The following is a 20946-nucleotide window of genomic DNA, read 5'->3' on the forward strand; positions in this document are numbered from 1 at the left end:
TGGTCTTTTCAGTCTAAGGATTCCTAGAGGTAAGAAGTCTTTCTTGTGGCTGGCTGCTCTGCTTCTCTGGTCTTTCAGTTTTCACCCTGATATTTTACTCTGGGTTTTTATTATTAAGACCAATTAGGATCTGTGCTGTAAGGAAGGAAGGATTGTAGTAGCCAGAGGAGTTGAGGACACCAGGAGGACACAGCCTACACCATAGGCAGGGCTCATAGGGGCTCACAGAGATGGAAGCGATAGTCACAGAGTCTGTGCTGGGTCCTCTGCATACACATTGTGGAGGTTTAGCTTGTGTTTTTTGTGGGACTCCTAACAGTGGGAGTGGGGATGTCTCTGACTCTTTGGCCTGCTCTTGGGGCCCTTTTCCTCCTACTGGGTTGTCTCATCCATCCATATGAGGGTTTGTGCCTAGTCTTATTGCATCTTGTCATGCCAAGTTTGGTTGATATTCCTGGGATGGCTGCTGTTTTCTGAAGAGAAATCAAGGAGCAGTGTGTCTGGGGGAGAGGGGAGGTGGGGTGTAGGAGAAATAGAGGGAGGGGAGGCTGCAGTCAGAATGTATTATATGAGAGAATAATAACAATAAAAGACTGTGTGTGTCTGTGTCTCTTCTCTGTCCATCTGTCTCTCTGTCTCTCTGTGTTTGCGTCTGTGTGTGTGTGTGTGTGTGTGTGTGTGTGTGTGTGTGTGTGTGTGTTCATTCTGGACTGGGCACAGTACTTATTATTATTCCAGCTACTCAGGGTGTTAAAGTGGGAAAATCTCTTACATTTAGGAGTTTGAGTTCAACCTAGGCAGCTTAAAATGACAAAGTTGAAGCAGAGTCACTGGGAGTCCGGGGTGTGGCTCCCAGTGGAGTGTTTGCCTGGGTCCTGTCCACTGTGATACACAGAGGGGTATTGTGGAATGTGCCTGTCATCCCAGCACTTGGGAGGTGGGCACAGGAGAATCAGAAGTTCAAAGTCATTCTCTGCTACATAGCAAGTTTGACACTAGCCTGGGCAACACAGAGACATGACTGAAAAACAAACACAAAGCCCCCAGGGTTGAGCCATGGAGCCACACCCTAATGACTAACCTAATCTGATCACCCCCCTAAGGCCCCTATAAGTACCATAGTTGGATTGTTCACCCTTAGAATACAACAAATTCCAGACTGAGTTTGGTGAACACATTCCTTCCACAGCACATAATAAACAGGAAGCTGTGATTGACAGGGACTCTGACAGGATGGTGTCAGTGCTGCTGGCTGTGGGAAGCAGCTGGACCTGGGGTAATGGGGCTGAGGCATTGCTGTGGTGGGGTACCTGGGGAGAGCAGCCTGTGTAGGAAGATGTGGGCCATCCATGCTAGAAGAGTGTCCAGGTGGAGGAGGGAAGGGAGAGAGAGAGATGCTGGTTTCATGAGCCAGTGAGGGTCAGACAGACTGGCATGGAAGGTGGGGTGTAGGAGAAATAGAGGGAGGGGAGGCTGCAGTCAGAATATATTATATGATACATTCTTCCTGAGGATGGAGTATTAAGGAGGTGGGCACCAGAATTCATGTTTCCTGACTTCGGACACAACAGACACAATTGTGAAGAACGGAATCCACCTCTAGGTGGAGACACACCCTGGCCTCCTCCCTTAAGGTTTGATTTAGTGGGCAGGTCAGGGACCTGGCTCAGGGGACCACCACCCCTAGGATGTGAGCTCACCCGTAGAATATAGTGCCTTTCCTTCCCAGAAGTCTTTCGGGCTAGGGACAGCCTACCATTCTGAGTCCTGACTCAGGAGGGTGTGACTCTTTTTTCTTCTCTCTCTCTCTTTTTTTCTTTCTGAGGTAGGGTTTCTCTATGTAGCCCTGGCTGTCCTGGAACTAGCTCTGTAGATCAGGCTGGCTTTGAACTCAAGGAGATCTGCTTGCCCCTGCCTCCTAAGTGCTGGGACTAAAGGGGTGCACCACCACCACCCAGCTTCTCTTCTCTTCTTTTTCTTTTGGATGCTGACTGGAGCCTAAGGATGTGTTTAAACCCCTGAACTCACAGTCTGGGGGTCTTAGGATTTCTATTGCTGTAAGAGACACCATGGCCATGACAATTCTTACAAAGAAAACATTTAATTGGGACGGCTCACTTAACAGTTTCAGAGGTTCAGTCTATTATCATCGTGGCGGGGAGCACAGCGGTGTGCATGCAGACATGGTGTGACTACATCTTGATCAGAAGGCAACAGGAAATGGCCTCAGACACTGGGCAGTATCTTGAGCACAGGAAACTTCAAAACCCACCCACAAAGTGACACATTTCCCCCAACAAGGCCATACCTATTCCAACAAAGTCACACCTTCTAATAGTGCCACTCCGTATGAGCTTATGGGGACAAATTACATTCAGACTACCACATTGGGTTTCCTTATTTTTCAAGGGTAGAATGAGCAAACACATAAATACAGGGTTATGTTGTAATCACACATAGCTATCCGGCGATGGTGGGATCATACGATGCCTAAAATGAAAACCTGTGCTTCTGTTAGCGGGCAAAGAATACATAAACAAGAGTCTGAGAAAGTATAAGAAGGACTTCACTCTTTAGAGCAATGAATAGTGTCTCCAGCAGGAGAGGGGAGCGGGGGAGGGTACCTCCCTGTTGTACACAGCACACATGCCACCCGAAACCTCTCTGCCAGGAAGTATCTGTCCTCAGAAGAAATGCCACAACTAGAAGAAGAAAAAGAAACAGATCTAAGAAATCCTTTCATGTTTCCAGTGGGACCAAGTCATGTCATCTGGTCATGAAGAGAGCCGGCCAGGTGCCATTGTGATGCTGGTGACATCACCATTAACAGAAGAGTCACACACCACAAAAGCAGCGGATGCAACCAGGCACCTCACATGGCAAAGTCCTAGAGATATTCTCCCTGGGAAACACTGGTCCTCAAGGGACGTTTTGGCTGTCTCCTACCTACCACCACCCTGATCCAAGGTAAGGGGCCTTTGACAGTGTTGGGACTGGTTGTGTCTGGGAGCCAGGCTTGAAGGTGTATACCTGCAATCTCAGCATTTGGGGGGCTGAGGCAGAAAGGCGGTTGTGAGTTCAAGGCCAATCTGGGCAACAGAATGAGATTCTGTTTCTGTAAACAAGACAAAATATTGTGTGTAGACAGCAGCCTTTGAGCTTGGCCTCTGAATTTGTTGCCGGTGCTTCAAGGTATCATGGGAACCAGCAGGGGACAGAGCAGCTGGCTGGCTGGACCCCTGCTCACTTGTCCATGTATTCCCAATAGTAGTGAGCTTAAAGATGTCAATTTTCAAACTGCAAGGGTATTTCTGAGCAGGGTAACGTTTCATGACGAATTGCCCAGCACAGTCAGGATGTGAGCCACTTGTGATGTCCCGTTTCCTAGTAGCCATGTGACAAGGGGCAAAAGAAACAGGTGAATTTATTTTATCCATTTATTTCATGAGTTTCTACCTCTGGACTCCAACACCCAGACTGTCATCACGTCAGTGAATAAGCAATATAAGATTACAAAGGAGCCCCTTAACCTTCTGCCTTTTCACGCTGTGCTTGTCTTCCAAGCTGGTGTGTTCTGGACACTTAAAACCCAGTTCAACTCAGGGCCAGCCCTACCTTCCCCCAACCCCTGCCTCAGGAGCAGGTCATCAGAGCCCTCCACCGCAGGCTGGCACACTGCCATATGGCATGTTGGACACAGTGTTCAAACAGATCCATGGGAAACCTCCAACCTAGGCTCCATGCCAACCGGAGCTCAGCTTTCAGCTCTGGAGCCTCCTGCCGTTGATGTGGTCACGGACCCTCTTTGCAGTCTCTGTGTAAACGGCCCCAGTTGGTCCATCTCACCACGCCTACTAGGAAAGAAACGACAAAGTCAACTCTGAGGGCAGAATGTATTGGTTTAGGATGACCTCATCGTCATGATCCCACCCTGTTGCCAGGAACACACGATAGGGATTCATGGCAGTTATTTCCTGGGAACAAGATGGACTTCCAGGCTGGGGAGACAGTGGTTGTTGAGCAAGCATGGGAACCTGAGTTTGATTCCTGGTATCCATGTAAAAGCTGGATGTGGCACTTGGCTGGATCCCAGCACTAAGGCGGCTGAAGCAGGTGGATTCCAGAGCTTTCTGGCTTAGGTGAAAAGAAAAGCTTGGGCTCAGAGAGACCCTGCCTCAAAAAGTAAGGTGGGGAGCAACTGAAGACCCCCAACAGCAGCCTCTGTGCACGACACCACACACAAACACACACACACACACATGCACACACACACAGCCTCTGTGTACAACACCACACACACACACAAACACACACACACAGCCTCTGTGTACAACACCACACACACACACAAACACACACACAGCCTCTGTGCACAACACCACACACACACAGCCTCTGTGTACAACACCACACACACACACAGCCTCTGTGCACACCACACACACACACACACCCTCTGTGTATAACACCACACACACACACACACACACACACAGCCTCTGTGTACAACACCACACACACACATAGCCTCTGTGCACACCACACTCACACACAGCCTCTGTGTATAACACCACACACACACACACACACACACACACACACACAGCCTCTGTGCACAACACACACACACACACACACACACACACACACACACACACACACACACACACACACACACAGACTTGCTTCTCCAGGAAACACAGGAGAGCCAGTACTTTCCAAATCTTTGAGAATCACTTCAAAGGCACTTCAAGCAGAATGGAGATGACCTTGATCCCTCTCACTGAATATTCTAGAGGGAGCTGTTGAGTTAGTGTCCAAATGTGTACAGACACTACCCCACCGCTGGGGGTGTTGGGATGCAGTGGGTCTGTTTAACCCACACTTAGAACCCCCTTTTCCTTCCCTTCCCCAGGAAGGAATGCATGCTAAAAAGAGAATGCTTATGTTGATTTCCTGCCTCTTCCTGCTGATGATGGCTAAGGTCTACTTCAGGTAAATATTGATGAACCACAACCTGCAGGAAGGAAGGCCACGGTGGTTTAAACGCTGAATCTCATCCAAAGATGCCATTAACACATGAGGGAACCAGAAGCTACTTCCTCCCTAGAGGATGCTGTGTATATTTTAATTCTTTGATTTTCATATGCCAGGGGGACATTTGCTGAGTTTCTTGTCCCAGGCTTCATTCCAGATGCTGGAAAATAGCCCACAGGGGGTATTTCATACACTAAAGAATTTCATGTTACGTGGCAATGTCGTGAAAATGGAGTCAGGCAGAGGAGAATGCTGTTATTACTGTTGTACTGGGGATAGAATGGGGCCTGGAGCATACCAAGCAAGAGCTTAGTCACTGGGCCAAAACTGAACTACAATTACATATAATTACATCAATTATAAACCACCTCAAAGTTCCAAATTTGGTTACTTTTTTTTTTTTTTTGGTCTTTTGAGACAGGATTTCTCTGTGTAACAGCTCTGATTGTCCTGGAGCTCACTTTGTAGACCAGGCTGGCCTCAAACTCACAGAGATCCACTCTGCCTCCCAAGTGCTGGGATTAAAGGTGGCAAATTAGCATCTTATATAGACAAAATTAAAATCGTGCTGCTAGTGTTAACCTGCCAACATTTTTTTCCTAGAAACTTTTAACTCCTATCTCCTATATGCCTCTCCCTGGATCTACTTATAAATAACAATGTTTCTGAGTGCCACTGGAAAAGCAAAGCCAAGAATAGAGGCAAATGCCTTTAGTCCCAGAACTTGCAAGGCAAAGGCAGGTGGATCTCTGTGAGTTGGAGGCTAGCCTGGACAACACAGAAAGTTCCAGGCTAGTCAGGGATGCATAGTGAATCAATCTCTCTCTCTCTCTCTCTCTCTCTCTCTCTCTCTCTCTCTCTCTCTCTCTCTCTCTCTCTCTCTGTGTGTGTGTGTGTGTGTGTGTGTGTGTGTGTGTGTGTTTGAGACAAAGTTTCACTGTGTAGCCTTGTCTTAGAAGTAGCTCTGTAGACCAGGCTGGCCTCACAGAGAAAGAAAGAAAGAAAGAAAGAAGCCGGGCGGTGGTGGCGCACGCCTTTAATCCCAGCACTCGGGAGGCAGAGCCAGGTGGATCTCTGTGAGTTCGAGGCCAGCCTGGGCTACCAAGTGAGTTCCAGGAAAGGCGCAAAGCTACACAGAGAAACCCTGTCTCGAAAAACCAAAAAAAAAAAAAAAAAAAAAGAAAGAAAGAAAGAAAGAAAGAAAGAAAGAAAGAAAGAAAGAAAGAAAGAAAGAAGGAAAGAAAGAAGGAAAGAAAGGAAAGAAAGAAAAAGGAACTCAGTCCTATCATGAAAGAATACCTTAAAAAATTAAGGCTTCCATCTATACATCTTTCTTGATAAAATGGGCATTTGATTTCTTTGCCTGATTTATTTTTAATCAGGTTGCTGTATTTTGGGTGTAAATCCTTGACTGTGTATACTAGCAGAGCTGATGTATTTAGGAGACAGAAATAGAAGCTACTCAGTCACACCTGATAGACTGCACACCATGTTCATAGAAGTACGTCCCATACAATAACCGAAACAGACATTCAACATAGTCACTGCTTATCTCTTATTTATTTTTATTTTATGTGTTTTGCCTGCATGTATATCTGTTTATCACATGTGTGCCTGGTCCCAGCAGAGACAAGCAGAGGGCCTCGGGTCCCCTGGAACCCAAGTTACAGACCATGTGGGTGCTGGGAGTTGAGCCCAGGTTCTCAGGAAGAGCAGCCAGCTCTGTTAACTGCTGGGCCATCTCTCCAGCTGCCATCCACTGTTCTTTTCCAAACTCACATTCTATGGTGTCCTGTATTTTCTCTGGCAAAGCTTCTCCTCGGAAAAGGTGCCCTCTCAAGGTGTTGCTCTTCACTGTGTCAACATTTGTTCTATAAACTGGAGGACAAAACTGTCAGGGCCAGAGATTCTAATGACGACAGGGGCTGGGAATGGAAATAAACAAGTCTCTCGAGGTGGCCAGGTCTCGCTGTGTGTAGGTCATAGGTATGTAGTGTGTGTGTGAATATGTGTGAGTGTATGTGTGCGAGCATACACTTATGTGTGCATGGGTGTACCAGTGTGTGCACATGCACACGCCTATGAGTGTGTGTGCTACAAGGTTTCTGAAGAGACAGAACATGAGGCAGTAGTATTTACTGCTGGACTCTTGGGACAGGATCGTATGAGGAAAAACCTCCCAGCGGGCTGTCATTTTTCAAACAGGGGCAATGCCTCCCAGAGGGAGAGGACTTGGGGGTCAAGGAGGAGAGGCTTGTCCATTTGGGGGAGGCTTCAGTCTAGCCCACGTGGTTCCAAGCCCCTGGAGTCTCCAGGTCAGACAGCCCAGCTACAGGACCAGCAGATGTTGGGTGTGGTTTTGTTGGGTGTGTAATGGACTGGAAATGTGATCCTGGCTGCATCTAAAGAAACTGACTGTGTAAAGTTTTGGGTTGCTACACCCCTGCTGAGAAGAAACTGACAGCGCAGAAGCTCAAGGCCATCTCTGGCTCATTGGCTTAGCACAGTGGGGCCCCCTCAAGATCAGGGCATGACATTCACTGTTGGCGTGTCTCTGTGGGGAGCAGATTCTTTAGGTGAGGGCACTCTAGCAGCCACGATGTCTGCCCTGGATCTAGAAAAGAACAGGGTCAACACACTGAAACATGGTGGCTTTTTTTTTTTTTTTTTTTTTTTTTTTTTTTTTTGGTTTTTCGAGACAGGGTTTCTCTGTGTAGCTTTGCGCCTTTCCTGGAACTCAATTGGTAGCCCAGGCTGGCCTCGAACTCACAGAGATTCGCCTGCCTCTGCCTCCCGAGTGCTGGGATTAAAGGCGTGCGCCACCACCGCCCGGCAACATGGTGGCTTTTTAAGAGAACATTCTAAAGAATTATTTTTCGCTTAGTGCATGTGTGCGTGACTGCATGTCGGTATGTGCTGGTGCCTGTGGCTCTGGTCTTGGATGTCCTGGAGGCACAGACAGTTGTGAGCTACCTGACCTGAGTTCTGGGAACTGAGCTTAGGTCTAGAAGACCAAGTGTTCTTAACCATTGAGCCATTCTCAGTGCCCCCAACTTGATGGTTTTTAGAAAGTTCCTCACTTGTCATGTGTTGTCTGATAAGGGCCTGCTTGTGCTATGGAATCTTGACTGTCTGTCCTGGGAGGCAGCCTATTTGGTGATAGGATATCTGTGCAAGGCCATGTCAGATCACATCACAAAATGATGAGCTGTTACAGAACACCCCAGGTGGCACACGGGAAGCTGCCAGGCAGGTGATTAAACTAAATAATTAATGAGTGTGGTGGTTTGAATAAAAATGGTGCCCATAGGCCCATGGGGAGTGGCATTATTGGAGTGTGGCCTTGTTGGAGGAGGTGTGGCCTTGTTGGAGGAGGTGTGTCACTAGTGGGTCAGGCTTTGAAGTCTCAGATGCTCAAGCCAGGCCGGTGGTTTAGTCACTTCCTGCTGCCTGTGGATCCAGATGTAGAACTCTCAGCTACCTCTCCAGCACCATGTCTGTCTGCATGCCGTTATGTTTCCTGCCATGATAACGGACTAAACCTCTGAAACTGTAAGCCAGCCCCAGTTAAATGTTTTCCTTTGTAAGAGTTGCCATGGTCATGGTGTCTCTCCAGAGCAACAAAACACAAACTAAGACAGTGATGGCCCTGACTCTTCACCTGTGGTGGCAAAGAACTCCTGGACGACCATTCTTTTTTCCACTGTTGGTCCAGACGCAGGAAACTCCTGAATCCTTCCTCACTTTCTAACATGGCAGGCTGAGTGTGGGTGACTTGGCTCAGTTGTAGGCCTCTGTTCTGAGGTCATGGACGGTGGGCTGAGTTAAGCTACTGTCATGGGCTTTAGTTAAACTGCTTTTCCAATAGCCGAGATCTCCGCTTGCAGTGTCTAGGTGTCATCCCATAGTAAGCTAGAAGCATCTACACTTAAAAGGATCAAGGTGGCTGGGCATAGTGGATACACCTTTAACCCCAGCACTCCGGAAGGAGAAGCAGGGCCAGGATACCTTCCTCTCCAGAGCTGTAACACTTACATCACCCCCATAATAAGCTAGAAACATCTGCACGTGAAAGGATCACAGTAGCTGGGCATAGTGGATAGACCTTTAATCCCAGCACTCCAGAGGCAGAGGCAGGTGGATCTCTGTGAGCTCAAAGCCATCCTGGTCTACAGAGTGAGTTCCAGGTCAGCCAGGGCTACATGGTAAGACCTTGTCTCATAGAAAAGGGGGTAGGGGAATGAAAGGTGAATACATCGACTCCTCCTGACCTCTTTATACCATTTAAATAACTCTTTTTGAGTTTACATTCTCTAGTGACCTTTTCCTCCTCCCACCAAGGTACCTTTCTCTTCATTCTGCTGTTTGTGACCTCCCTCCCAATCCCCTTCATCTGTTCCCTAGACCAGCTTGTCCCCTTCCAGACCAGGAGACACCTGCTCTCCCAGCTGCTTCCTCAGCCCCACACTGTGACCCTAGAGCTCTACCCCTGCCCTGTCCCCAAGCCACTGAAAGCTGAGGCTAGGCAGTGAGGACATGGGAAGAGCCACAGAGCTGAGACTGCCTTGTGTGGGCTCAGTGGGAAAGGGCCGGCTGAGCAAACAGATGCCACAATAACCTGCTGCTCTTTGTACCAGGAACCACCAGGAAGAGGAATTTCCGGTCTCAGATTGGTTTAACCCCAGGTAAGAGCAAAGACATGTGTCGCTTTGGGGCGACAGTTTCAGCACAGCCATAGCTCTGCCAGGGCATCTGGAATTAGGAGTTTGTTTCCGCCATTCTGACACAAGCCCAGGAGAGCTCCCGGAAACAAGAAGTCCCGATGCTGTGGAGGAAGCTGGTGCCTTGGCCTGGGTTCACAGTTAACCTTCCTGCTTCTTCAGGGGAGGAGATCTGAGGCAGGTTCTTGCTTCTGCCCCTGTGGGACAGCCATGGCTGAGAGGTGTTTCGAAGAGCATGGGTGTGTTCACAAGGCACTGGTGTGTGGAGATGGAGAGCTGGTCTCAGATCTTCCTCTTCTGCCTGGGCTTTATGGGTGCTGGTGCCTGATGGAGGGGAAGAGGTGGTAAGGTCATGAGGTAGCTGGTGTCTGAACATGCATGATCAACCCATATCACCTTGATTACATGTCTGCAACCGTATCCATCACTTGTGGCTTAAACTCAGCAAACAGGAGCTGACGGTGGGTAAAACAGTCAGGTCTGAGGCTTATCCAGGTTTCCCTCAGGTTCATCTGGAAGCAAAAGAAAAAGGCAACTACTGACCTTCCTAACACCTTCTGTCCTTGCAGAACCAGGACGGTTAGCCGTGAACTCAGGCCCAGTATTGGTGTGGGCACCTCCCATGATGAAGTGACTGTTTCTCTATATGTGTGTATCTTTCTTTCCCTTTTCTTCTTTGTGCATGTCGAGGCCAGAGTTCAGACCAAGTGTCTTCCTTGATCGCCCTCCACCTTGGATTTTGAGATGGGCCTCTCACTGAACCTTGAGTTCACTGACTGGCTGGACTGGCTGGCCAGTAAGCTTGAGGGATCCATCTGTTGCTGCCTCCCAGGGGTTAGGATGATAAACAAGTGACACCACACCTACTTTTGGGGTGTGTGTGTGTGTGTGTGTGTGTGTGTGTGTGTGTGTGTGTGTGTGATGGGCTTTGTGCTACAGCAGCTTGGTAACCACGGGTGCTTGTTCTGGGTTGGTGTTTCATAAGCAAGGTAAAGGACCCTGAATGAAGTTTATGCACGGGAATGTGTTTATCCACAGGACAGATTTCTAAAATGGAATTTTGGATCAGACACTATGATGTTTAAAAACTGGTGTAACATTACTGTTTCCCTTTACTAATTGTACAACTCTATTTTCTTATTTACAGGGCACAAAATATTCTTTATTCTTGGTGAAACAGCATGTTAAACTCTCTCAACCCAATCTGTGTCTCCGTAGTTGTGATGTGAACTCTTTTTAGCTACTGTTCATTCTTTTTTTTTTTTTTTTTGGTTTTTCGAGACAGGGTTTCTCTGTGTAGCTTTGCGCCTTTCCTGGGACTCACTTGGTAGTCCAGGCTGGCCTCGAACTCACAGAGATCCACCTGGCTCTGCCTCCCGAGTGCTGGGATTAAAGGCGTGCGCCACCAACGCCCGGCTGCTACTGTTCATTCTTTGTGAGTTCCTTTGACATATGAGTATTTTGAGTGCACCTCGGATGCACAGAGTTAGGTTGGCCCTCGTCCACAGTCATGGCAACTCTTAGGATTGTCCCCCACAACTCCACTCATATCATTTGTTAGTGTGTGTACGCGTGTTCATGAGTGTGCTGGCGTACATGCGTGCTCGTGTGTCTAGAGGCTGGAGGGCAACCTTGAGTGTTGTTCTCAGGTCTCTCACGGAACCCAGAGTCTGTTGATTTGGCTGACTCGGCTGGACTACCTGGCTTTCGGGCTCCAGGGCTCCTCCTGGCGCTGCCGTCCTTGCTCTGGGACTGCAAGCATGCACAGCTGGGCCTTGCATGGGAACTACAGGTCGAACTCTGACCCTCGTGTTTACAAGACCAGTGCTTTACCCACAGAGCCAGTTCCTAGCCCCTCATTTGCTTTTAAAAAAATGAGCAGGGTGGTGGTGGTGCACACCTTTAATCCCAGCACTCAGGGAGGCAAAGGCAGGCAGATCTCTATGAGTTTGAGGCCAGCCTGGGCTACAGAGTGAATTTCAGGATATCCAGGGCTACACAGAGAAACTCTGTCTCCCAAACAAACAAGACAACAACAACAACAAAAATGAAATGAAAACTACAATTTCCTATCACTGTGTCTGGCTTTTTGCCCTTCCTGTTCCCTTGACCTGCCCTCACCTCTAACATAATCACCATCCTGAGTCCCAAAGACCAATCATGTGACCCTGGTCGATTAGACTTGCTTTTCTCTTTTGGTGTAAATTTAATCTTATATCCAGAATATGGGCACATATTCAGAAAAAGCCCATTTGTCGTGGTTTGTAACTTCATGTTGTGGTATTCTGGACTCCTCGCCCAAAGCGGTGTTAAGATTTCCCAAATTTCCTCATCGCTGTAGTAGATTTTGTTGCCTGTGTGACCATCCAGGGTTGAAACAGCCAGTTAACCGCTCGCCATCCTGCCCATGGCCCTGAGTGGTTCTGCCGTTGAGTCCAATGCTGCTGCGCCTCCTCACCTGGGTTCTGGATAGTGTTGAGTAAAACTGGAACCAAGGAGGTAGGGCAGGTGTTGGGCGCCACTCTGGCTGCCATAACTGGGTGGTTTAGGCAGAGAGACTTCCCTTTGCACTGAAAGCCTAGTTCACGGCCGGGCAACAGCAGGATCAGGATCCAGAGAGGCCTCTTCCTGGCTTGCAGATAGCTCTCACAGTGCCCTGGTGTGGCCAATTCAGGAAGCAGAGCAAGCTACTCTCTTACCTCTCTTCACAAGGACTCAAACCCCACCCTCAAACTCAATGACTCAAGGCCTCACCTCCAAATACCATCATCTGCAAGGGTTAGGGCTTTGATATATGACTTAGAGGGGTACAGTTTGTAGAGATAGTCTCCCAGGGCAGTGTCCTGTATAAATTCCCAGAGGTCTCTCTGTTCTTTTGCACTTGCCAATAGCACGGGCATGAAAACTATCTTTTGAGTGACGTCAGCAGAGACGTTGGTATAAGGAAGGCTCTGTCCTCCACATAGGCTAATGAGAAAAATGGAAGAACAGACTCCACTTTCCTGGGCCTGTGGGAGGACAATGATATTTACTTAATGCCCTGGTCCCCGTGCCAAGCTCCTGCTCCATGATGGCCTTGAGGACAACAATCTTCATATGGCAGGGAGGACAAGAAGGAGGACACCCTCGCAGCCTCAAGCTCAGCTTCCACTGCAAGGACAGGTGTCGGTTTAGCCACTACCGAAGGCGGGACAGTGAAGCAAATAACAGATGAGCAAAGGGTTCGAGAGGAAAAGCTGGTCTGTAACTATCCGTGGGGGCTTTGGAAAGCTTGGCAAATATCCAGCACTCAGGACTGAAAGCCAAGCGCGTGGAGGGCTGTGAGCTCAGAAAAGACATTGAGCAAGTTCTGAGCCTCCATCTCTGGTTGGCACAGGCTCTGGGCAAGCAGGATGTGTGAGCTAAAGCAGAGTTCACTGCCTGCAGCCTGGCCGTGTGACAGTGCCATGCCTCAGCTTGGGCACAGGACCTCATGGCAGAATGGGTCATTTACTGAGCCCAAGCATTTATGGGAAATCACCCCATCAATTGTGAACTGTTAAGCTAACTAACAAAAGAAAAAGCACTCGGATGGGAAGGAAAGCCTGATCTTTTGAGTTACCACCTAAATTATTCAAAAAAAAAAAAAAAAACCTAAAACATGCGAAGAAACAATCCTGTTGGTCCTCACAGGGGGAGGAGAAGAATCAGTAGACATCCCCGGAGGAGACTGCCTTTCGACTGACAAGTTTTAATCAGTTCTAGTGTGCACAAAAGCGAGGAAGATGTGAAAACAAAGTCTACCAAACAGAGAACAGCAGTTAGGATACAGACACCATTACACAAAACAGCCAGAGCTCAAAGTTCGCTAAGTGAAAAAACAAATCCACAGAGGCCCTCAGCAGCAGGTGCCAGCAGACAGGAGAACCTGTGATCTCAGACACTCAGTGGACAAGATCAGCCCGTGCAAAAACAGTGTATTGGTAGAATTAGAAAAAAAAAAAGCCCACATGATCATCTTATTATGTAGAAGAAAGCATTTGTGAAAGTCCAACACTTTTTAATAGTATAAACACCCAGTGCTCTAGGAGGGGGGAATTTTCTTAGCCTGGCACACAGAAGGAAATACAGATAATTTGGACTTAATTGGAACTAAAAATGTTGAAGTCAGGGATACAAAGAGAAACCCTGTCAGGAAAAACGAAAACCAAAAGTGAAGAGACAGCCTGCACTGTAGAAAAATGCTTTCAAGTTACACGTCTGATAAAAACCCAGTATTCTGAATTAACAAGCAGCTCTTACTATTAAGCAACGAAAAGCAGTAAAAATGGGCCAAAGATCTGGACACCTTTTCCTCAAGGAAGATATACTTATGCCCAAGAAAGACACAGAATACGCAAATATGCAAATAAAACCACATCGAGTTACCACTTCACATGGGAAGAGCACAGGCTGGGTAGACTGTGAAAGCCAGACAGGGAGGAGCATCAGGACGTGGAGAAATGGGAATTTTCGGGTCCAGCCGTGGCATCGTGGACCCACTTGTCAGCTATAGAATTATGGCAGGACACAGCGATTCCACCTAGAGGTGGAACTGGGCCTGGAGACCCATCCCCAAGAGAATTAAAACTCATTCACAGAAAATTAATCTATGGATTTTCATGGGAGCCTCATCCCTACTGTGTCTAGAGGGTAAATTAACTCAAAGTCTCTCTGCTGATGAATGAGCAGGCAAAATGTGGTCTGGTGATCAGATGGCAGAGCTTTCAGGAATGTTTTCACATTCGGCAAATACACAGAGACAGAAAGCATGTTAGTCACTGCCAGAGGTGGCAAGGGGGCAGGGAGCTGCTAACTGGTGCAGTGATGTGCCACAGTGTTTCATTTGCGTTGGGACAACTGTTAATAGCACTGTATTTTAAATACATATCTAAAATTATATGTACACACACACACACACACACACACACACACACACACACACACACACACACGCCCACACCGGGGAGGTGAATGAAGGTGCTTGTAGAGGCCAAAAGAGGGTGTTGGATACCCTGGAGCTGGAGTTACAGTAGGTTGTGAGCAGCCTGATGTGGATGCTGGGAACTGAGCTTGGATCTCAGCAAGCATCTTCTGTATTTCTACATACTCGTTGTTAATGTATAGACACAGGGTTAATGTTTAGGGACTAATCTGGTAAATTCTCTAATTCACATACCAATTCTAGGTGATTTTTCTTCTTAGGATTTTCCAGGTAGATGATTAAGTATGGCTGATTGTATTACGATGAGTATTATTTTTCCCATTTCCAATGTGATGCCTTGATTTCCTTTTCTTGCCTTTACTGCAGCGGCCATGGCTGCTGCTGCTGTGTTGAAGAGGGGGGGGCGGTCAGCCTTGTCATGTTCTTGATCTTTGGGAGGAAGAACCCAGCCTTTCACTATTAAACATGTTAGCTGTAGGGAAAAAATCAAGATGAGGCAACCGTTCCATCTTTTTCTGGAAGTTTCTTTTTAAAATCATGAGTAGGTGACAGGCTCTATAATGTTTCTCCTGTGTTGAATGATTTGGGTGTGTGATTTTTCTTTAGCTTCTGATACTGTGACTTACATTAATTTGTAAATTCCTTGTCTTCTTGGCGTGTCCTAATCCTTCTATTTCCTCGGTGTTGAATGCAAGTCTAATCTATCTCGCTCTTGTTGGATGACACAGACGACTTAAACCATGTGTTTAGAACACCACAGGGCACACAGAGCGAGAAAAGGAGCAGGCAGGTCAGGGATGGAAGCCAGGATCCCGCCTACGGTACTGGCTTCAGGCAAAACCAAGAGTATGACAGGGTTCTGACCCTGGGCTGTCTGTTTTTTTAAATTGGTTAAGCTGTAACCAGCTCTCAATATAAGTAGTCCCAGGCTTAGGAGGAGAACACAAGGTCTGAGGCTAGACCAGCTGGGGGCATTGGGGCTCTTCCAGCTCAGCCACTTGCTAGTTGTGTGCCCAAGTGAAGAATAAGAAGAAAACTAGTGCTCACCTGAGGAGGGGCATTGCCAGGGTCATGTGAGCAAACTAGAGTTTATCATGTCTGATTGGCATCTAGTCAGTACCACCGCAGGGTTAGCATCTGCCATTGGGTGCCCATCACTGATGCCATGCCATGGTACCCAACATGTGGCTTTACACATGGTGTCTTGTGTTGGCTTTCGACTGTTGAACCATACTGTCATATTTTATTTCTGCTTTTGTGTGTCCCTTAGGAGACGTATGGATGTCATCACCATCACAGACTGGCTAGCCCCCGTCATCTGGGAAGGCACCTTTGACAGAGAGGCCCTGGAGAAACATTACAGAAAGCAGAACACCACCGTGGGCTTGGCTGTGTTTGCTGTTGGCAGGTAGATGCTGCAAAGGTAGATGCCCCTTTTGTCTTGGGAAACGTGGTTCAGCATCCATAGATATTTTGCCCCCAAAGAGCTTCATGTCCTCTTTTGTGATCACTACTGCTGAGCATACCAGATAGAATTTGCTATGATTAGTCCCTGGACCAAGACTGAATCCATAAAGCCACTTGGGAGTTCTTAACCAATGCTCCACTCAGCTCTGACTCGGTAGTTCTAAAACTCCATGGCCATTGTCAGGCCTATGGACTTATTAACCAGCTTGGTGGATCTTTAGACCCAACATCTCTACCCTGACCTATTGGAGTTTTTTTAGTATCAAGGACACCTCTCTTGTCAGCACATTCAAGGGCACCCATTCCATTTAGAGACTTAAGTTTCTTGTTCTGTGTGTTCCCAGTCTCACTGACCAGTACCTGGACCCGTTCTTGCAATCGGCCAGCAAGTTCTTCATGCCTGGCTACAGGGTGATCTTCTATGTCATGGTGGATAGGCACCTGCAGCTACCTGACATGGACCACAGCCCTCTGCATTCCTTTCAAGTACACGTGATAGGGGAGGAGAGGTGGTGGAACAACTTTGACCTCATGCGCATGAAAGTCTTGGCTGAGCACATCCGGAAGCACATTAAACACGAGGTGGACTTCCTCTTCATCATGAGCGCCAACCTGGTCTTCCAGAATGAGTTCGGGGTGGAGACCCTGAGCACATCTGTAGCCCAGCTCCATGCTTGGTGGTATTTCTGGAAGACAAAGGATCTTCCCTATGAGAGGAGACCTACGTCAGCAGCCTACATTCCCTTTGGACTGGGGGACTTTTATTACGCTGACACCATTATAGGTGGGGTGCCCTTTCAGATTCTGGACTTTACTCAGGAATACTTGAAAGGTGTTGTTTGGGATGCAGAAAACGGACTTAACAGCACCTATGAAAAATACCTCAACAAATATTTTTTCCTCAACAAACCCACCAAGCTTCTATCCCCAGAGTACAGTTGGGACCCCACCTTCAACATCCCTCGGCAAGTGTGGTACATGAAGATTGCTCAGTATCCCACAGACAGCTAATGATGTACCAGGGTTTGTGGGCTAAAGAATAAAGCACAGTAGTAGTTCCTTATAGACAGAGGATGTCTTTTTAAAAACCCACACTTCAGAGGCCTGATAATGTATACTCTATCCAAATCAATTATTCTTTCTTGCAATTTTGAATCAACCAGTTTGGCTGAAACTAGGACGAATAAAAAGGTGATATTTCATGTCCATACACAAACTAGTGTTAGCTGTGTTGTAGGCAATGTGAAGTTATTGAGATGCAGAGCATATTTTATTTAAATGGGGGAAGACTTTAGTTTACAAATAAAAATCTTTTCACAAAATTAAAAAATGCTTTAATATTCATCTATAGGAGAAAAAATAAGAAATGTCCATCCACTCAGTTGTCAACTATGTAGTGTGTTGTTGAGATGCTGCGACAAGCTTCTCCTCCCACAGTCCCAGTCTGTCCAGAATGTGGTGGGACCTAGATGAATCGGAAGCATGCCCAGTACATGCAGTTACGAAGAGGGGTTTAAGCTAATTTGTGTGTGCATGTGTGTGTATGCACGTTCCTGTGTATATGCAGGTATTTGTGTGTGCATGTGTGTGCATGCATGTTTGTGTGTATATGCAGGTATTTGTGTGTGCATGTATGTGCATGCACGTTCCTGTGTATATGCAGGTATTTGTGTGTGCATGTATGTGCAGGTATGTGTGCACATATATGAGGGCCAGAGAACAACCTTTGGTGTCATTTTCAGGATCCACCCACTTTGTGTTTTGAGACAGGGTCTCTGACTCCACCTAGAACTTGCCAAGTGGGTTAGGTTGGCTGGCCAGTGAGCCCCAGAAATCCACGTGCCTCTCCTTCCTCAGTGCTGGGATTAGAAGGGTGCACCACCATGCCCAGCTGTTTCACATGGGTTTAGGGGATCAAATTCAAATCCTCTTATCTGTGTGGCAAGCACTTTACCAAGTAAGACATTTTAAAATCTGTGCTATGTTTTGCTTTTTTGGAGAAGTGGGATTTAAAATGTTTTACTTTATTTTTTGATTTAATATGTGGAGAGGTAATGTGCACATGAGTGAGGGGGCCAGCAGAGTTAAGAGGTGGTGGATCCCCTGGAGCTAGAGTTCCAGACACTTGTGAGCCACCTGATGTGGGTGCTGGGAATTGAACTCAGGTCCTCTGGAAGAGCAGCAATCCTTCTTAACCACTGAGCGATCTCTCCACCCCTTGTTTTGTCTTTTTTGCAAACAAGTAAGTTCTCATTGCTTGCCAAATCTGGCCCTAAACTTGCCCTCCTTCTGCCTCAGCCTCCTACGAGCTGGGATTACAGGGGTACACCCTAGGCCTGCCTTATTTTATGTTCACGGAGCTCCTCTGTAAGGGCACTATGCCAGGATGACAAGAAACCACAGCGGTGCCCTTGGCAGCCTGTGCCGGGTCACTGGGGTGAACAGTGTTTGCAGCACTGATCTTGTGTACTCCAGAGTGCCTAGGAAGTACAAGGAAATCAAGGCTGGCCAGATCCTGAGAAGCCAGGGAGCCACTGCTTCCCGGATGGGTGGTGTGGTGAACCCAGACTTCAACTTCTAGGATGGACAGCAAATTCCTGTGGTCTACACCCCAGCTCCTTAAAAGGCTAAATGCCTGAGTTAGCAACAGTGAAAGACTTCTGGCGATGCCATACCAGGAAATCAAACCCGAACACATCAGGATAGGTTTGTTGTGTCGTGTGACCCCACCGCAGCCTTGGTTCTGAACACACATGTACTCTTTGCACCTTACACCATACCGCACCAGTAAACTATGCCTGAACCAGCTCAGATTCTAGACCATCACATGTTATGAACTGCAGGGGGGTTGGAGTACATGCAAAATTTTCTGCTCCTAAAGAAACAGAATTTCAGAAAACACTTTCTGTATTTTTCTACATTTTTCAACATGAAGTATCAAAATGGTATATCTTTTGAGAACTGTACCTTAAAATGTTTGACTTTTAAAATTACTCTGTGAGTTGCTGACTTGAATTTTTTTCTTTTTCTTTTTTTCATTTTTTATTTATTTATTTATTTATTGGTTTTTTGAGACAGGGTTTCTCTGCGTAGCTTTGCTCCTTTCCTGGAGCTCACTTGGTAGCCCAGGCTGGCCTCGAACTCACAGAGATCCGCCTGGCTCTGCCTCCCGAGTGCTGGGATTAAAGGCGTGCGCCACCACCGCCCGGCTTTGAATTTTTTTCATTGCAAAAATGTTTTCCTTTTTTTGAATGTCAAATACTTTTTCTGTTTGCTTTTATTTTTTAAGAAAATGTTTTCATTCATTTTGTATACCAATCAAAGATCTCCCTCTTCCCTCCTCCCACCTCCCCAGCCTCCCCCTCCCAACCCACCCCCCACTTCCCCCAACAAGAAGACAAGGCCTCCCATGGGAGGCACATCCAGTAGAGGCAAGTCCAAGCCCTTCTCCCTGCTCAAGGCTGCACGAGGTGTCTCATCATAGGTAGTGGGCTCTAAAAAGTCCCCTCATGCACCAGGGATAGATTCTAACCACACCACCAGGGGCCCCCCAAACAGATCAAGCTACACAACTGTCTCGCCATACAGAGGGCCTAGCCCAGTCCCATGCAGGCTCCACAGCCAATTGATCCAACTTTCATGAGTTCCCTCTAGTCTGGTTTGGTCGTCCCTGCCTGTTTCCCCATCATGATCCTGATGCACTTGTTCATAGAATCCCTCTTCTCTCTCTTTGATTGGACTCCTGGAGCTCTGTCTAGTGACTAGTTGTGGATCTCTGCATCTGCTTCCATCAGACATTGGAGAAAAGTTCTGTGATGACAGTTAGGGTATTCACTGGTCTGATCGCTGGGGCAAGCCAGTTCAGTTCAGGCACCCTCTCCACTATTTCTAGTAGCCCAGGCTGGGGCCATCCTTGGGGATTCCTGGCAACCTCCCTAATACTGGGTTTCTTTCTATCCCCATGACGTCTCCCTCTATCATGGTGTCTCTTTCATTGCTTTCCCCCTCCCTCCCTGTTCCAGTTCAACCATCCCAATCCCTTATGTTCTCATCCCCTATCCCCTACCCTCCATTGCCCACCCCTCATTCCCAGTTTACTCATGGAGATCTCATCTATTTCCCCTTCCAGGGTGATCCATGCATCCCTTTTTGGGTCTTCCTTGTTAGGTAGCTTCTCTGGAGTTGTGGATTGTTGTCTGATTATCCTTTGCTTTACTTCTCGTATGCACTTATGAGTGAGTACATGCCATGTTTGTCCTTCTGAGTCTGGGTTACCTCACTCAGGATGATATTTTCTAGTTCCATCCATTTGCCTGCAAACCTCATGATATCATTGTTTTTCTCTGCTGAGTAGTACTCCATTGTTTATATGTACCACATTTTCTTAATCCATTCTTCAGTCAAGGGGCATCTAGGTTGTTTCCAGGTTCTGGCTATTATGAATAATGCTACTATGAATATAGTTGAGCATGTGTCCTTTTGGTATGATTGAGCATTCCTTGGGTATATGGCCAAGAGTGGTATGGCTGGGTCTCAAGGTAGATTGATTTCCAATTATCTGAGAAACTGCCATACTGATTTCCACAGTGGCTGTACCAGTTTGCACTCCCACCAACAGTGGAGGAGTGTTCCCCTTGCTTCACAACCTCTCCAACATAAGCTGTCTTCAGTGTTTTTGATCTTAGCCATTTTGACACTTCTAAGATGGTATCTCAGTCATTTTGATTTGCATTTCCTTGATGACTAAGGATGCTGAAC

At 47.3% G+C, this 20946-nt stretch overlaps 1 protein-coding gene across 4 annotated transcripts; it reads left to right on the plus strand.

Moving 5' to 3' along the window:
* The first annotated feature begins 2748 nt into the window (after positions 1–2748).
* Positions 2749–17253, plus strand: Glt6d1 (glycosyltransferase 6 domain containing 1). 4 transcript variants are annotated; one of them, XM_042275128.2, is made up of 5 exons: positions 2839–2967; positions 4916–4995; positions 9675–9722; positions 15992–16129; positions 16533–17253. In XM_042275128.2, exons 2-5 carry the CDS (start codon positions 4922–4924, stop codon positions 17197–17199), a joined length of 927 nt encoding a protein of 308 aa, XP_042131062.1. In that variant the 5' UTR covers positions 2839–2967; positions 4916–4921; the 3' UTR covers positions 17200–17253. The 4 variants fall into 4 exon arrangements, with proteins under 4 accessions (XP_042131063.1, XP_042131061.1, XP_042131064.1 ...); XM_042275127.2 differs by lacking the exon at positions 4916–4995 and having other exon boundaries at positions 2751–2967; XM_042275130.2 differs by lacking the exon at positions 9675–9722 and having other exon boundaries at positions 2825–2967.
* Positions 17254–20946: the final 3693 nt, after the last annotated feature.

This window comes from Peromyscus maniculatus, chromosome 4 (assembly GCF_049852395.1).
Source record: "Peromyscus maniculatus bairdii isolate BWxNUB_F1_BW_parent chromosome 4, HU_Pman_BW_mat_3.1, whole genome shotgun sequence".
Classification (NCBI taxonomy): Eukaryota; Metazoa; Chordata; class Mammalia; order Rodentia; family Cricetidae; genus Peromyscus; species Peromyscus maniculatus.